The following is a 19,013-nucleotide window of genomic DNA, read 5'->3' as shown; positions in this document are numbered from 1 at the left end:
GAGATAATGTGAGAGAATTTCAGGGTTTCCCTCATCAGTATCATCTTTGGAGATAGAAGACCTGTATTCAAATCTCACCTCTAAAACTTACAACTTACGTTACTTTGTCTTCCCCATTCTCCCTGTCTTCATCTATAGAACAATGATGTTTGATTAAATATCCTCTGAGGCTTTACATCCATGAGTCTATGATCACTAATCACAATTTGCAATGAAAGTTCAAATTTTCACTCCTAAAGGAAAGTAACTTTTTAAAAATCCCAAATTTACCAGCTGTGTGATCCTGGGCAAGTCATTTAACTCTGCCTCATCAAAAAAATTCAAAATGAATGGACATGGACACAGCTTTAGCAACTTTACCTGGGACCAGGTATGTTTTATTGAGGTTAGCAATGAAGGAGTATAACAACTGGGCTACTCATCATACTTTCCTCTATACACACATTCACACACACACACACACACACACACACACACACACACACACACACCATATTCCCAAACTGAAGGGGATGCTTGGAGCAATACCCACTCCCAATCTGAGCCCAGAAACTAAAAGCTTGAGGAAAGGTATGCATCAGTGGAAGTGCTGAGGGATGGTGGAAGAGAAAGATGCTATTTGAGGCACTTTATCAGGGAGAAGGAAGCAGTGAAGGCAATGATAGTTATGGAGGTATGGAGGGATATCCTTTTCTTCAGAATCAGGCCCCATCTTACACATAAGCATCAAAGTGCACAGGCACATAAACTTTCCCCTCACAGGCCACAATGATACGATTGTTAAGTTGGGAAGCCCGATACTGACAGTTGGGGTATTTGGAAGCTCCAGTCTGGCGGCAGTGGGTGAGAATCATAGGCTTGCTGCTCTGGTGACAGTTGGACTGCCCATTCTTGCAGGTGATGTTAGGCTCCTGGCAGACAGCATCGACTATTTCCTTAGGCTCGTGTATGAAAGTATTAACAGGCTTGCATCTCCCTTTTGTCATGTTCCGGGCTTTCATCATGTGGTTGCAGTAGTTGCGGTCAGTGAGAGACGAGTTCCCCGAATCCATGTGCTGCCGCTGAAACTTCTTTGCAGGGGATTCTTTGCCAGCTGATAGATGGACCAGTCCCACTAGAAACAACCCCAGCAGGACAAGTGCCATATGGGAATTCTTCACAGCCATAATGGCCTCACTTTTCAACAGGAGTCTACCCAGGAAAGAAAAGGAAATGAAGAAGAATTTTTTAGTTTGGAATGAAAATCCCAGTCCCATGTTCCAACTGTACACCAATTCTTCCTGGCTAACTGCTCTATCCTAACCTTCTTTTCTCTGAAGAACAACCCCTCTTCCAGGATAATCAGGCAAGAAGATTAGTTTCTTTATGTGTAAAATGAGGAGGTTGAGCTAGATAGATCTTTAATATGGTCTCTGACATCACCAGTCAGTAAACATATGAATTTCATTGCTTGAAAGACGATCCTTTTCATACCCTCTTTTCTCCTCCTACAACTTATTAAATCACTCAGACATAATTCCTTGGAATAGTAGAACCCAATTTAATAAATACATGCATACAAGTATATACACACATATAAAACATACATATTCAACAAGAATAAATTTAATTGTGAGACTATAAGATAAATAAAATGAAATAGTTGAATTAGATGAATTTTAAAGTCCCTTCCAGCTCTATGATCCTATGAATCCATTGTGTGAGTTTAAGTGTGTGTGTGTGTGTGTGTGTGTGTGTGTGCAATCTAAGAGTTCCTTGGTGTAGAGAAGAAATTCCCTCTACCAATTTGGGTTCAGTACCTGTTCTGTAGTTTAGGAGAGCTTCCTTGGGCACAGAGAGATAAAATTGTTTTTTTCAGGCTCCCTCAGCCAGTATGTGTCAGTGATAGAACTTGAAATCGTGTCCTGACTCTCAAACTGGCTCACTCTCCATTACATGATGCTAGTTCTTTTTTTGTATATACATGTATTACAGGTTAAATCATAGCCTCCATCTTGCAGCATCTAAATGCCATCAATGGGCCTGACATATCCCAGTTATTCAATGTATATCATAGAGACCAGTCCTGGTCATCAGTAGCACAAATCAATTCCACTATATTCCAAAGACAGATATGTCCCTTCTAAACCTGAGTGTTCCCTTCCCCACTCCTGAAGGTAGCATCTGCTCTTAATAGGCTTCTCCCTTTTCTTCTTTCTATCTCGTCTGCTCAGCATTAAGTTTTTTATTCAGTCCTCTCCTAGTACAGCCCATCTCTGATATTCCTTACTTCTGTGTCACCAGAGAGTCATCTGAGAATATTCAATGCCTTACTTACCCTTGGTTTTTGTTCAGTTTCAGAGTTGGAATGAATTTGTCTCAGTTCTGTTCCCTCTTACTATGGAAGGCAGGTCTTATATAAGATCTATCAAAAAAAAAAAAAAGAGGGGGGTTGGCACTTTAGAAAGGAGGAGAGGGAGGAGGCATGGCAGGCCCAAGTCCAAGGAGGAATTAATAGAACATTTCTCATTATTTCAGTCTTGACAGATCTGTCCCTTCACAGAAATCAGACCAGAGAGTAAAAGAGAGACTTTTGCTAACAAGGACTAAGAGTCTCCCCTATCCTGATTAGTTTCTTGATATAAGTTTGGCTTTTAGAATTCACAGTATTTCTTGGAAGAGGGATTAGGGGAGATAAATAAAGAAATTAGATCTGATAACTTTAAGAGAAAATTCTATTTCTCTTTTCTAACTTCTATACTCTCAGGATCAAACACATGATTCTTTGGGTGTTTGTTCATATATGGTCTTCTGGAAGGTGTTTTTGATTATTTCTTTGTTTCTATTTTATTTTTATTTACATTATTATTATTACTTACTTTTAAAAATTATCAATTTTTTATTTTTTAAAAATATAATCATGTCTCAGGAAGACATTGAGGACCATATGGGATGAGAGATTTAGAAATAGAGGGGATCTTTAAATTAATCTAATCTAATCTTGTCATTTGACAATTGAGGAAACTGAAAGACAGAGAGATTAACTGAATTGCTGAAGGAGTCTATGGCAGAGTTTGGATTTGAACTCATTCTCTCTGATTTCAAATCTAAAACACCTTCCACTATATGCCCCACTTGCCTGTGGTTGGTATTAAGTAAGCAGATATAACAAAGATCCTCTTTTGATATGGGCTTGTCAAAGTCAACTATAGGGAGACACCAAAGGGATTATAGCCTATGTTCTCACACTAGCAGTCAAGCACATTAAAACTTGAATTACATCAATACTTCAGAAGATTCATTATATCTTTGATTTAGATACACTTTCACTGACACAGATAACAATCCATGTAATTTAACCTTAGCACAGAATTGTACAAGTCACTTTGGTTGAAAAAATAATTGCCAACTTTAGGTTGTCCCCAGGGCCAAATGTTGCTCATTAGATGTTGCTCACTAGAGAGGGCAAAGATTTAAGAGGAAAGGAAGGAGACATTAGTGAATGGAATCCAAAAGATAATAAGCAGCCCTTCTGACCCATCCCTCATCTAAACAAAATCTCCCTCTCTCATTTGGCTGACTTTTTGGTGATGTCCTCTCAAAATTTAATAAGATAAATTTCAGACAACTCAATATACCATCTATCACTTTGATGTTTGTGATCTTGCCTACATTTCCACTTAGTGGAAGTTTTATAAAGGATAATTATGTGATGCATCATTAATTAGGTTAAAATTAATACCAAGTTTAGCCTTGAAAGAAGCAAAGAAATCACAAAAATATATGTGTTAGTGAAGGTAGGGTATGAGCTTAAAAAGGAAGCTTATCTTTCTGATTTAAGTGGAATCATATTAGTTATGTGAGTCATTATTATTATTTTAAACATGTACTGAATTTGGAGTTGTAAGTATGGTGTTCAAATCCTATGACTTATATCTAATACCCACTTAGACAGCTAGTTAACCTTTTTAGGTCTCACTTTCCTCATCTATAAAATAAAGACTAGAAGATCTTTCTGATTCCAACACTAAAATCTTATTCTCCTCCATTCTATTTAGCCCTCAGCTTGAAGTCTGAATCACTCCCTACAGTCTGATAGAAACAGAATGAGTCCTCCATACCCAAGGGGTGGGGGTAATTTCCTTAATTCTAAACTGGCATGCACTTCCCCAAAGTGGCAGCTGTGTGGGGGAGTTTGTGTGTATGTTTGTGTATGTGTATGAATGATCTATGAATAGATCTATGAAGTCAATGTCTTTTTTCTTTCTATACAAATGGGGGTTAAGCTTCAGAAAATCACCCAAATCAGTCTTGGTTGTAATGGGGAAAGGTGACTATAGTTCCCCAAAAAAGATGTGTGAAAAAAGGTGAGGAGCTAATATTTTCTGTGGCTTATTCAATTTTTATGTGTCTATGAGGATTGTAGTCCCGAAACTGTCATTCATGCATTCAGAAAATATACTATGTGTCAGGCACTGGGACAACAATGAAACAGCTTTTGCCTTTATGGAGCTTACATTCCATTGGGGGAAATAACATAAACTTATTTGAGTAAATGCAATATGGATACAAAGTATATACAATATGATTTGGAGAAAGGGAAGAGTAAGGGTATCCACAGAGAGGTACATCAGAACAGTACTCACATATAGAAGTAACATGAGCTGAGCTTTGAAAAAGCTGGGGATTCTTTTAGGAGGTAGAGGTAAGGAAGAAGATTCTAGAAATTGAACTGATCCCGGCAGTTATCTGCTGGTCTTCAGGGGTTCAGACTCTGCTATCACATACTTTCTGTAGTTATCTAATTAACTCTTTCCTAGAAACTTGTTGAAATAGTTTAATTCATATAGCCTAAGGCCATGACAGCCAAATTCAGCAAGACAGCCAGTCAAAATCAGCAGAAACCTTTGGGGTTGTTTAAACCTATTCTTCTGGCTGACTTTCCCTAGTTCTCACTCAGTCTCTGGAATGTTCCAATCTTTTGATTAGAAATAAGGAAAATGCCTCTTATCTCTGGTCAGATTCCTGATTGTCAGTCTGAATCCCCTCAAACTACTCCCAGGACTTCCTGGAGCTCATGTAATGCTTCTGGCTGCAAGGCAAACCAAGTTGGGGCAAGAACTAAGAAAGTTAGATGAAGCCAAAAGAGCTTTGCACTTAGACTTAGATTCTTATCATAAATTCCAGATCTTACCAATACCTTCCAGTGAGAAAATATCTAATTTTTTTTTACTCTTAACGACACACCTCAATGGGTGCCTCCACCAGTATAATAGAGAGAATTATGGGGAAATTACTTGGGATAAATGTGTTTTTTAAAAAATCATTTTTAAAGGTTAAGGAAAAGTTCAAAAGTCTTCACAAATTAAATTGGTACTCTCCCTTGATTCTAGACCACAAAATCTAAAATTTCAAGCTTTCAGTGCTTTCTCCCTTCCAGCCTCAAATACACACACACACACATACACACACACACACTACAGAAGTCACTTCAGGAGCTTTTGTCTTCGGACTTGGAGTGAGATGAGAGATGAGGCAAAGGAAGAGAAAGGAAAAGAACATAGAGAGGTAAAGGGAAACAAACTACAGAAAGAATTTGGGACAGGTGGGGAAATGGACTAAGATGAAGTATGAAGATTAATGTTTAAAACTTAATTATTTAAGTTAAAGAAAGGGAAAAGGAAGCCAGAAGATTATAAAAAGCATTACAACAAGTCAAATTCTTGTCTTTTATGTGTCCAATTTAATTCTTAGCTGCTTAGGCCCTTCCTTCACTCTAGTCCAAAACAAAGCTAATTAACTTAATCAATTAAAAGCAGGGTCCATTGGAAGGTCAAGAGATAGAGAGAGGCCCCTATCATAGGTTCACCATTATTTGATTTCAGTCACTAACAAGGACTCAGAACTTGGATATACAAAATGTCTCAGCACTTGAATATACAAAAGGTCATAGGTAGCTAGATCATAGGTAGAATGCTGGGCCTAGAGTCAGGAAGACAAATCTTACCTCACATACTTACAAGCTCTGTGACTCTGAGCATGTCACATAACTGTGTTTGCTTCAGTTTTTACATCTGTAAAATGAACTGGAGAAGGAAATGGCTAATCACTCCTGTATCTCTGCCAAGAAAACCCCAAATGGGTCTCAAGGAACTATGGATTAAGTGTATTTATATGTACTTGCCAGAGGAGCCTTTCCTTAAGCAAACTCATGACTTGCAAGTGAATTGTATTTAAATGAAGCAGGGTTGTTCAAAGTCTCAAGCCTCCCTCATTTCTCTAGAGTCGTTTGGGTCCAGTGACAAAATATTTATTGGCATGACTAGAGATGGCCCGGGATGCAGGAGGAGAACCCTAGCTTTTTTAAGTTAAAGTCTTTCCCCGTTTAGCTCAGTCATGACAAAATCAAGTAGAAAAGTCCACTAAACCCCATATGAGAATGAAGAGGGGATCCTGAAACTCTAAAAATCCTTAAAGGAGAAAATCTCCTTCCATTCTGCCTCAGTGAGGGACCCTGCCCTGAGGAACAAACAGTTTCATCTTTGTTACCTGGTTGGGATTGGCTCAGTCCTAAAACTCTTTGAATTCAATTCAAATTCCAACCTCAAGCTGAAACCCATCAATGAGCCAACTTGGGTCTCCAACCACGAGTCCCCTTTTAGCTTGTAGCCAAAGCTCCCATTATAAAAGAGCCAAACTAAAATCCTCTCTTTGCAGAGGTTCTAAACATGCCATGCTATGCCAAGGGGCCTCTGTCCACTGGAATACTCTTTCTAGTGTCATCCTTTCTTTACCCTCATCTATTTCCCTAACCAGACTTTATGCCTCTCTGTCAGGATTTCTAACCTTGCTTCTAATCCCCATAATAAACCCTTTTATCAATCTAGGTTTTAGGATCTATAAAGTCCTTTACAGAGAACCTGTGTGCCTCCAGAAGGGAGTCCCCAATACTCCCTATCTTTGGGTCAAATCCCAAGGGATTGAAGGGGAGCCAAAACTCTCCATTTGGTTCCCTGAATCCTGAACCTGCCACTAGACCTTATTTAACTTCCTGACCACCAGAAACCCTAATTTCATTTTGGTTCCCTACATCTAAACCTTATCAAGGATACCTGCTGATTTTAATGAGAGGTGAGAGTACCAAAGAATAGGTGAGGCAAGGATGGGTGAGGGTCAGTTGTCCAAGGCAAGAGTTTGTGGTTAAGGAATTTCGATAAACCCAAAGGCTATGGTAAAAAGCTTTATTGTTAAAGAGACACTAAGAGGAATTCTCTTGGTGGGCATATCATTCTCAAGAAAGAAGTGATCTACAAAGAGTCATTTTCTGAAGACCCATTTTATGCATGAGTCTAAGGGGAGTCTCTAATGGATGGGAAATCTTGCCTGAAGTCGTGACTTTTTCAAGAAGGCTTATCTTGTTCCAGAAGATGCAAGACCATTTGGGTTTGTAGATCAAAGGAGACATTTTGTTGGTGATTTTACATAATTTTACAGGGTTCACTCAGATCAAGCAGAGTTTTACTCTCATCAATTTTATCTTAGCTTAGAAAACCCCACATGAATATTACCTATCTTCTAAAATATTCCCCAATTACATTTTAGAGACAGTGGAGAGGCATGTTTCACATTTCTTTTAGTCTAATTCCTTTATTTCAGATAGTTGAGGAAAATGAAAATTAGAATGGATAAATGATTTAATTTAGGTCACACAAGTGAAGAGAAGCTTCAGACTCAGGTCTTGTGATTCCAAGGTTTCTCTCTGTACACTACAATATGCCCTCATAACTCCCTCAGGAAGCAGGATTTCAAGAGCTCAATAAAGTACAGACTTTTAGATTTGGACTCTAATAAATCTCCAGGCCTCAGATTAAGTGTCTACTTTTTTTGCAGGTGAAATTACACAGCAGGTGATGTCAACAAAGTGGGTTCCACAACCCTGACCTCTCCTTGATCCCAGCACCCCCTCATCACTTATCTACAAGAGAAGACTGGTCTTGACTTCCCGACATGAACCCTCAGCTAGCTAGACAAACAAACACTTAAACCTTTGCTGTTTGGGTCCTCAGGTGGTGTGAGATGTTTGTCCTCTGGGGCAAAGACCAGAAGGCCTGAATTTTTGGAGTCCACAATAGGAGAAAACTCAGCTGACCACTGTGTGGTGTCCTGGATTTATCAGGGTAGCAGGTAATACTCATGGGATTATGAGATCAAAAATTAATAGTTCAAAGGGACTTCCAAGACCATCTAGTCTGACTTTTTTCTTTTTAACCAGTACCTCTCATCATCCAAGGAGGTAACCCCCTTGCTCTGCCCATATATGATCCCCAATCTTTCCTGCCTTGTTAAATATTAACAAGGCTCTCAATGTGAAAGGAAACAGCTGAATCAAGGAGGGAGGCAGGGGGAATTCAGTATGCTGAGATAACTGGGAACTTGTTGCCATATCTAGATTAGACCCCTGTCTGAGGTACCATGGTAAGAGAAAATATGATAGACAGTTTGACTATTGTTCTTACTCATGGATCTGGGGCAGGGGATTAGAGACTTGGATTATTCTTTCATTATAAATGTTATATCCTTAATGTAGTAGAAAGAGCACTGGATTTGTATTCAGAGGAAATGGGTTCAAATCTTGCCTCTGCTATTTACCCGTATGATTCTGAGCTTGGTTTAGCTCCTTACCTAGGAGAACTATTCTAGGCTCAGCTTCCAATCCTCCTGCTCAGAACTGGGGAGATGGGGAAGAGTAGCCTTCCCACCACCATTTCAGACAATGTTTACTATTGTTTGTCCTTGGTTTTTGAAGAGGACCAATGATATCAGAGAGTCATGTCTTGACTTGCAGCAATAAATTGAATTTAAGTGAGTCAGAGTTGCACAAAGTCATCAACTTCACTTTCTCTTTTGGAGTTATTGAAGTCTAGGACAAAAGACAGAAGTCAGGATGACTGGTGATGGCCCAAAATGCAGGGCATGACTTTTGTGACTTTGATGTTTGACCAAGTCCTAAATGTTCCCGATATCTGCTTTAGTGGCCTTCATGACCATGGGAACAAATTGTTTTCACCCATTCTACCTTCACTTACTTGATATTGACATCCCCTTGACTCACCAACAGGACTTGAGCCTATCAGTTACCTATAACCTGATTTCATCTGACTGCCAAGAAGGTTTTATGGGAATATGACTGCTCTGCATGCTGTAGTTTCCATAGGTGAGAGTTGAGTGATTGGTTGAACACTAAAGGTAGAGAGCAGCTCTAAAAGATCCTTCCTTAATACCCTATGAACCCTTCTATGTTTATTATGATTAATATAGAGGGAATAACGAGTATATTCAGTGTTGCAATAGAGAGGTTTGGAGTCAGATAGAGGAGTTCAATTCTGGCCTGAGATATTAAACTGTGTAATCCTAGTCGAATCACTTAATCCTTTTCTGCCTCAATTTTCTCAACTATAACCTGGAGATAATAATAATACCTACCTTCCAAGGTTGAGGTAAGCAGAAGTAGCTTACAATAGCAATACTAAGTGAGATAGAACCAGATTAAAATGTAATTGGAAAGTATTTAATAGGATAAATAAAAATACAATAAAACATAGAAAATATGTGGGTTTTCTAAGTCAATATGCAGCACAGGGTTTAATATTCCTATATATATTTGATTTTTACACCACTGGTTGTGAAAATTGAATGAGATAATATTTGGAAAGTTTATCACAGTGCCTAGAACATAGTAGATGCTTTCAAATGTTTCATTCATTTGTTCCTTTCTTTATGTTGCAGCTTCTAGGGAAATCCTGAGAACAAATTTAGAAGACTAGAAGACATTAGTTACTTATACACACACACACACATACACACACACACACACACACACACACACACACACATTCTAGTACTAGTCTCAGAGCTTATTTGTCACATGTTCCAGACTTGGTAGATTTACCAACTTCATAGAAAGAAGGTCCTAGAATGTCAAAAAGCATGATCATGGAGAGAATGTGATACCCCAATTTGTTCCTTGTTGACAAGGGAGATGTTACTGATTTCCATCTTATTGGAAAGAATCCTAGACTAGAAATCAATAACTGGTAAGATATAGCCTATTAATGGTAAGATGTTTCCAATTCTGATTCAATATGATATTGGTGCATCTGAAAAACATTCATATCTTCATCTATTTTAGGTAAATGCAAGACTTGCTCATTTTTATGGTCAGCACCATCTTCCAAGAAGTGAGATATTGGTATTTCTGTGCTATTCCAATTTATCTAGTGGTATCAAAACACAAAGGAGGCTGTTTGTCCTATTCTGCTGCCCTCTAAGTTTACTTGATCACCAAAACTATGAGTAGGGCCAGCCTACTAAGCCTCTATACATACCAGTCTATTTGATTTGAGAGTTAAATGCAATCATTTTGCATTGCACAGACTCAATTAGTCCAATCAATGCTATTGTCAGAACCCAATTCATCAGCATTTCAGGTTTCCTACCAGTTTCACAGCTACCATGATGGTCTCAGGCATATAAATTCTTAATTATATATCACTGCCACTGGCATTCCCCTGCTTTGACATAGCCTGTGGCATGCATGGATAATGGTTTGAGCCTTGAAATAATTTTTTTTAATATTATTTTTAGTTGTGGCAGATTTGGAGATGGGGAGTTGGAGAGCAGAGTGAGTCTAAGAAATGTAAAACTGTATTAAGTCCTTATAATGCCAAAGCAGAGTTCTGGTGGGAAAGATTATGGTCTGACGTGCACAGGGACCTCTGGTTTCCCATCTTGAACCATTGTGTTTTTGCTTCTCTTAGAGGAGCTTTTATATTTCCTTTTGATTAATTTCCCTGGTACCTGGTGTAAGCAATGGATCTGTTTGAAAGATTGTTTACTCAGCTGGCACCTCTTCTTGTGGCAGTGGACACGGATGGGGATCTTACAAATCATGGCCCCTGCTCTGCCATGGAGAAAAGTATTCTTTGACTTGCATTGGTTAGTGATGGTGCCATTGCCATTCTTGATTATGATACTGCAGTATTGTTTCTCCCAATGAGGCACAGATTTCTTGGCATTAGCCACATGTTGCTGCCTGGACGGCTCTGACCCAAAATCTCCAATGGAGGACTGATCCAACCACAGTCCTAGTAGTCCAAGCAGTGGCAGCAGTAGCAGCAGCAGCAAAAAAGTTCTGTCTTGAGTCATGAGTTTCCACTAAGGAGGGGGGAGAAGGAAAGAGAGACAGAGACAGAGACAGACAGAGACAGAGTCAGAGACAAAGACAGACAAGGAGGGAGGGAGGGAGAGAGAGAGAGAGAGAGAGAGAGAGAGAGAGAGAGAGAGAGAGAGAGAGAGAGAGAGAGAGAAGGAGAAAGGGAGAAGGAGAGAGAAGGAGAAAGGGAGAAGGAGAGAAGAGAGAGAATAGAAGATAAGAGGTCGGGATCACCTTTGAAGTCCCTGGATGTTCCAGGGATAGCTATAGTCTCTCCATAATACCCATTCAATGAAAGGGCCCAACCAGCCTTTTTCTCCAAATGCCATGGTATTCATCACCATGACTCGTCATTCATCTTTCCTTTAATCCCTAAATCCTCCTTGTAAACTTTCAAACAATTGTTGTTGTTGTCTCCTTACTCTGCCTTTCATCAGCAATGTGGAAGCTTAACCTTCAAGTCCCATTACTGAGTATTTTTCTGTGGTTGGAAGCTAAGAAAGACAGGGCTTCCTTTCCCACACCCTTATCTATTCCCCCTCCCCCCCTTCCATCCGCTGTAAAGTAACATTCTTAGGCAGCTTAATGAGAACATTGATGCTGTTTTAGTACAGATAGCAGCACATTTTGAGGTTACAGGTTTTATATTATTAGAGAATTATAGATGAATAGAGTCTAGCCTTGTCCTCCATAGGTGAGGAGTCTTACTGAGTCTCCTTTAATGACTTCTGTCTAAAAACCTGAATTCAATTTATTGCTATTTCAGGGGTCTATTTAACCTGACTGCCTGGCAAGTCAATACATTATTTTTAGTTCTGCACTGTTTCTATCTTCAGTTTAGATTGAGTTTACCTCTCTTGCTCCCCACCAAAATTTTATTTCTTTTCTTATTTTTACCTTCTATTGAAATACTAACCGAAATTTTTTTTGGCCAACTGCCAATGCTGTAAGCATTTCAGTTTTCTTTTGATTTAACATATCTTGTACCTGAGGTATTTATCTCCTGGAAGAAACACAGAGGAATGAATCTCTTATATCTTAAAGTTACCATGATGTCTAATACACAAGAGATAGTTGGAGATAGTTGGATGGCAAGAAAGGGAAGAAGGAAAGGTGAGGCATAGAAAGCACCTCTATACCAATTATGATATAATGGATATCCCATTAGTTAAAACAGGCAACAACAGGTAGGCAATAAGTTAAATACTTATTTAGGTACTTGCTTTGTGCCTGATAACTGTGCTAAGCACTGGTGATCCAAATGTAAGCAAGCAAAAAGACAGTCCCAGTTCTCAGGAAACTTACATTCTATAGAAGAAAGACAATAGTGAAAAGAGCGCTGGAGGACGTGAGAGAGGGGAGAGGAATTGAAGAAGAGTAAAATAGTAAAGACTCAAAATCGGAAGCAAAGCCTGGAGGCAAATAAAGGGTGATTAGCCTGATGATTCACCTCCCCCCCCACCCCTCTGTGCCTTCCATATATATCAGATGGATACTGATAGTTCACGAATAGGGTTATAGAGCTGACTTTGCTACTAACTATATGACTTCCAGTAACTTCTTGGCCTCTCTGATTCCCAGTGTCTTTTTCTGTAAAATGGGGGACTCAAATGAGATGATCATAGACTCATAAGATTTAGAATAAGGAGGTTTAGAGGTCATTGAGTGAAACTTCCTCATTTTACAATGACAATATCTGAGGTCCAGAGTGGTTAACTGTTTGAGATCATGAGGCTAGTAAGGACTCTGTCTAAAGAATTGAACCTTGGTCTTTCAGACTTCATTGTAATAATAATGTCCTATCCAGTGCCCCATTTTGCTCTTCATTACCTCTAAAGTCTTCCCACTCTATACTCTTGGTTCACAATATGAGCCTATGACTTCATTCTTTCAATACTTCCCATTTCTAGCTATGAATCAGTCCTCCACCAGGGGGAAGAATTCAGTTTCCTGAAAATTCATTTTAGAGGACATCTTCAAGATCATCGTTGCAATCAACATTTCTTTAGGTACAACTCTGTAGCTGTCTTTTTGATTTATTTGAATATGAAAGAGGAAAAAAAACAGCAATTTGGATTGAAACCATTCCCCTATCCTATCTATTGCTCTTAGCCTAATTATATTGAGTAGTAGAGGAGAGTGGGCTCTCATCAATTTGAGAGAAAGGGACTCATGTTTTCACTATTCTCAGTCCCTAATTCCTTCAGATCAACTCTTGTCCCTCAGAAAATACTTTCTTATGATTAACTTAAATCTTAACTTTTCAAATTAAGTTTGTTTTCTTTGAATAATTTATGTGGAGAATAAAGATAAATTGACTATTATCCCAGGCAAAACTTCCTTATAGCAAGAGCTAACATTTATGTAAAGGCAGCTAGGGGACTTAGTGGATAGAAATCAGGAAAAATCATCTTTCTGAGTTCACTGGTCTCACACATGTAGTAGCTGTGTGACTCTGGGCAAGTCACTTAATCCTACTTATTCTCAATTTGTTCATCTGTAAAATGAGTTGGAGAAAGAAATGGCAAACTATTCCAGTATCTCTGCCAAGAAAACCCCAAATGGGATAATGGAGAATCCATCACAGATGAACAACATTTATATACAGCAATTTACTATTTTACTTGATACACACAACCTTCTCAGGTAGATGCTATTATTATTTCCCATTTTACAAATGAGGAAACTTGGATTGAGAGAGCATCAGTGGATTCAATTCCACTATTTTCTGATGCTAAAGTCCAACACTTGTCAAATAGTCCATGCTTCTTTTAAAATAATAGATAACATTTAAAAAATATTTGGCATTTACAAAGCACCTTACTAATATTAACACCTAATCAACAACCCAGGGACATAGATGCTGAAGTTGAGAAAGGTTAAGTGACTTGTCAGGATCTCAAAATTAATAAATATCTAAGGTAGGATTTGAACTCAGACTTCCTGACTCCAAGTTGAGAGCTCTATCTATTTTATGCCACTTACAAAATCTTTCTTTACTTCAGCCTAAATAATTCATATTCTTTTATCCCATTTTATCATCATTATCACCAACTTACCTCAGTCTTTTTGTTCTTCCATTCAGTAAGAAGTTCCCTGGCTATCTGGTTAATCCCTGGTTAATCTTCTGTAGCTCCAGCATCAACTTTTTATATGGATCCCAGACCTGGTGCAAATGAGGAGTGAGTAAGACAACACTTGGGAATGATATGTCAAGAGGGAAATGACCCACTGAACTTGAGAAAAATGGGAAAGATGATTCAAACCTGGAAAAATGAAGGAATTAGAGGATGTCCCCCTCATTAGTGGGACCTATGACCTCCTCTCAATTATACCTTCACATTCCTTTGTGGTGATGTGAATAGCTGACAAGGCCTTGTGATTTAGGACCTTGTGGAATTTGTACCTGGCAGAGCAATGACATAGACCAAGGCTTCTTAAACTTTTTCCACTTGCCACCCTTTTTTTGCCCAACAAATTTCTGAGACCTGGGTATATAAGTATATATATTTATATGCATGTATGTATATACACATACATATACAAAATATTTCCAAGTAATAAATCATAAAGAAATTTATTTTAAACAAATTCTTTGATATATGTATATAATTTTACCATTTATTGAAGAAGAAAGCAAATTTGCCTAGTAATTAGCTTTGTTTATTTTTACAAACAATTAAATCTCAGGGGAATATTTAATTCCTTTTACTATTGCCAATTTTTTTTTTTTTTTGGTGACCTATACATTCAGTTTCATGACCCACTATGGAATTGCAATCCACAATTTAAGAATTTTTGCTTATTCCTTGTGAGTTTTTGTCATTCTTTTTCCATTTTTAGAAAGAAGAAAGTAAGTAATAGTTATTAAGTGCCTACTATGTGCCAGGCAAAATGCTAAGTATTTTACAAATATTTCATTTGATCTTCACAATTACCTTAGAGATAATTGCTATTATTATCCTCTTTTTACAGCTGAGGAAACTGAAGCAGACAGAAGTTAAGTGATTTGCCCAGAGTTACAAAAGTAGTAAAATGTCTGAGGTCAGATTTGAACTCTAGTCTATATTCTGGGATATTACAATTCTAGGTATTCATAATAAGATGTCAAATTCATGTTACTTTAGATCATAGACAGCTAGATGGTACAGTGGACAGAGTGGGCAGATCTGGAATCAGGAAGATAGCTTCCTGAGTTAAAATCTGACCTCATGTATTTGCTTGCTGTGTAACTCGGGGTGAGTCACTTAACCCTGTTTACTTCAGTTTCCTCATCTGTAAAATGAGCTGGAAAGAAATGGCAAACCATTCCATTAATCTTTAAAAAAGATGAGGCCCCAAGGAGTCAGACTCAACTGAACAATAATGACTTTAAATCATATAATAAGTGGTACTATATAAAGTTTGAATATGAATGTAAATATCATATGTTGTATTATATGATCCTCACAGATCTGTTGGGATGGGCAATCAATATGTTATTATCCTCATTTCATAGAGAAGAAAACTGGGCTTCTTGGAAGTTAAATTTCTTAGCTAAGTTTATAGACTCAGGAAACCTAATTCTCTTTTACCACACTATATCATAGTGTAATATGATATTACTCACAATGAAGAAACCTTAGTTCTAATCAAAGCTGATCAAGAATTGGAAAGGTGAAAGTAAAGGTAGGAAGGAGAGAATATTAGTACAAGAGAACAGAAGTTTGATTAGGTTAGATGACTATAATAATTTAAAGGAAAACAGCTTGAAAGACAACAGAATCTGGGCTCAATGCAGTGACCAATCCTGGCTTAAGAATACTTGATAAAACATGTTATTAACCTCTTTACTAAAAGGTTATGTTCTAGAATGGAAGAATGAGACATATAAGTTTAGACATAGCTAAGATACAGATTTGTTTTGCTTGACTGTTCTCATTTGTAATGGTGATATATGCAGTCCGTAGGAATGATATAATAATTACCCCTAGACTACCTGGCCTTGGGAATGTTGTACAGTACATAACTTACGCTATCTTGACTTAGGAATGATGTATTTCTTCCCTTTGGCCATCTTGCCTTAGTTTACAGCCAGGAAGCAGAGTCTAAAAGACTGTTAAGTAACTGTCTTCTGGACTGTAATAATGGGATACTTTGAGCTAATTAGCATCAGTAATGCACTAATCAAACTCTTCAATCAAACTAATTATAGTTTTGTACTAAATGCTTGCCACTTGACCTAGTGAGGTTTCAGACCTAAAAACACACTCCCAGAAGATTTCCTGAATTGATCTCTGCCCAACAAATTATGAATAGAGTGCCTGTACACAAAGTAAGAACCAGACCACTTCTCAACTCCATCTCTAAACCATAAAATTAGCCTATCAGTGACATGAAGCAACTGATTTCTCTCAATTTTTTTCCTGTAAAAATATCTGTTTTCCACCTGCTTAATTTACTATCTTTCTCTTTGGAATTTATCCCTTTTGGAATTGGTGTTACAATTATAATAAACTTTGCCCCTTGATTTGGATATAAGTCTGAGCCTGCAAATACTTTTGAGATGCTTCATGACACCAATCTGGAAGCCCAACATTTTTGCGCCCCTTGACCTCAACATATTTGGTCTCACCCCAACAATGGGATTGGTAGAAAAAAGAGGGAGGTGGGTGGTATAAGTACAATAGTAATGACAAAGATAGGAAAAATAAAAGAAAGGTCATCAATTAAATATTTCAAATCGATGCAGAAGAAAACAAAAACTTTTCAAAGTATACATAAACAGGATTGATAATTATTAAATTCCTAATTTAAAAAGAATTTTAAAAAACTTGAACAGAAAGAATGTTATAGAGAAGTTGGAGGCAGGAATAGAGTTCTGGTACCTGTAATTTTAAGGGAATCTTGGGGCATCCTCTATGACTTCAAATGGTAATTAGGAACTAGGAAACCAGAGAGTTTTGTTCCTCCTTTGGAAGTCGTAGGATTTTAGACAAGGCCTAGGCTTATGGAAATAGAATAAAGTTTAAAGGTGAATGGAGATTTTTTCAGAGATTTAGAAAGAGAAGATACTCGGGACTAAGATAAACTTGTCTTTGATATGGGAATATTGGCCTTCTGACTTCAAGATACTTATGGAAAATATTTCACAAGTTGGACAAAGTTGAACTCTAATTTTTTTGGGGGGGTTCTTTCAGGAGGTGACTGGTAGATTCTTTCAATGACTATTTTACTCTATGGTTCTAGGATATCAGGGCAGTTTTTTTTGATAATTTTTTGAAAGATATTGACCAAGCTCTTTTTTTCATCATGGTTTTCAGGTAGTCTAATAATTCTTAGATTATCTATCCTGAATCTATTTTCTAGGTCAATTGTTTTTCCAATGAGGTATTTTACACTTTCTTCTATTTTTTCTTTTTCTTTTTTCTTTGTTTTGTTTGACTGATTCTTGATATCTCATTAATTCATTCACTTCCATTTGTTCAATTCTAATTTTTAGTGAATTATTTTCTTCAATTAGTTCTTTTTACCTCCTTTTGCCTTTGACCAATTGAACTTTTAAATTAGTTGTTTTGTTCATTGGATTTTTTTCCCATTTCACTAATTCTATTTTTAAGTTGTTTTCTTTATCTATTTCACTGATTCTATTTTTCTTTTTCCATTTTTCATTTCACTAAATCTATTTGATTTTCTTCACTATGTTTTTCCCATTTCACCAATTGTATTTTTTAAGGAGTTGTTTTCTTTAGACAATTTCTGGGTTTCCTTTTATAAAGCTCTCATTTTCTTTCCCCATTTTTCTTCTCTCTTTTAGTATCTTTTTTTTTTTTTTTTTTTTTTTTTTTTTTTTTTGCTGAGGCAATTAGGATTGAGTGACTTGCCCAGGGTCACACAGCTAGAAGTGTCTGGGGTCAGATTTGAACTCAGGTACTCTTGACTTCAGGGCTAGTGCTCTATCCACTGTATCACCTAGCTGCCCCTTAAGATCCTGTTTGAATTCTTCCCAGAGAGCCTTTTGAGTTGGATACCAACTCATATCACCCTTTGTGGCTTCATCTGGAGGCATTTTGCATTTAGTGTTCTCAGGATTTGAGATCTGTTCTTTTCTGCCTCCATAATGGATATCTATGGTCAGAATTCTTTTTGCTTTTTTGCTTATTTTTAAAGGTTGAAGGTTTAAAGGGCTAGGAGAAGATGTAGCTTCCTCTACAGGACTTCAGGAGTTTTATGCTACCCTGGGGCTAGTGGTACTGCCAGCTTCCTTCCCAGCTGGGTGGGCCTGGCCAAGTTCTGATTGTTATGCTGGGTTCAGGGGCTCACTATTTGTCTTCTGTAGTTGCATCAGCTAATCTGCTGGTCCACTGGCTTCTGAACCAGGACAGAGTAGTCAATGCTGATGTATTTTGGCTAAGAGTCTCCCACTAGATTCCCCTTGTGGGGCCTTTCTGTCTTGAGCTTCCCTGTACTTTTGCACTGGGTCGCATTCCCCTCTTTTCCCCCCTCACCCCTCCCCCTGCCCAATTGAGACAGACCTTTTCTGAAGTCCTTCCAAGAAATCATCTGCTGGAAATTTGCCATACTCCAAATATTTGTAAATTTTGTCACTCCAAAATATGTTCAGAGGCTTGATCTGGTGTTGATTCTGAGGAAAGCTAGGAAAAACTCAGGCAAAGACCTATGTACTCTCCACCATCTTGGCTCTGCCCCCAGAGTTGGACTTTATGTATACATAAAGTACATATTGTACTTTGCATTCTTATATATCCTCTCACCTGTGGCAACAGTGCCTTTTGCAAGATGAATAGCTCAACAATGAATAATAGCTTTACTAGATTATAAA

The 19,013-nt window shown here is 37.8% G+C and overlaps 1 protein-coding gene across 3 annotated transcripts; it reads right to left on the bottom strand.

The window, feature by feature from the left end:
* Positions 1-346: 346 nt before the first annotated feature.
* On the bottom strand, positions 347-18,834 carry LOC141555871 (ribonuclease pancreatic-like). 3 transcript variants are annotated; one of them, XM_074289156.1, is made up of 5 exons: positions 18,706-18,819; positions 14,251-14,357; positions 6,000-6,065; positions 2,318-2,404; positions 347-1,191 (listed from the first exon to the last, which is right to left on the bottom strand). In XM_074289156.1, the coding sequence occupies exon 5, from the start codon at positions 1,164-1,166 to the stop codon at positions 714-716; it is 453 nt and encodes a 150-aa protein (XP_074145257.1). In that variant the 5' UTR covers positions 1,167-1,191; positions 2,318-2,404; positions 6,000-6,065; positions 14,251-14,357; positions 18,706-18,819; the 3' UTR covers positions 347-713. The 3 variants fall into 3 exon arrangements, with proteins under 3 accessions (XP_074145257.1, XP_074145256.1, XP_074145258.1); XM_074289155.1 differs by lacking the exon at positions 6,000-6,065 and having other exon boundaries at positions 18,706-18,834; XM_074289157.1 differs by lacking the exons at positions 14,251-14,357; positions 18,706-18,819 and having other exon boundaries at positions 5,987-6,005.
* Between the last annotated feature and the right edge of the window lie 179 nt (positions 18,835-19,013).

Source organism: Sminthopsis crassicaudata, chromosome 2 (genome assembly GCF_048593235.1).
Source record: "Sminthopsis crassicaudata isolate SCR6 chromosome 2, ASM4859323v1, whole genome shotgun sequence".
NCBI classification, from domain to species: Eukaryota; Metazoa; Chordata; class Mammalia; order Dasyuromorphia; family Dasyuridae; genus Sminthopsis; species Sminthopsis crassicaudata.
This window is presented reverse-complemented; position numbering and strand designations above follow the sequence as displayed.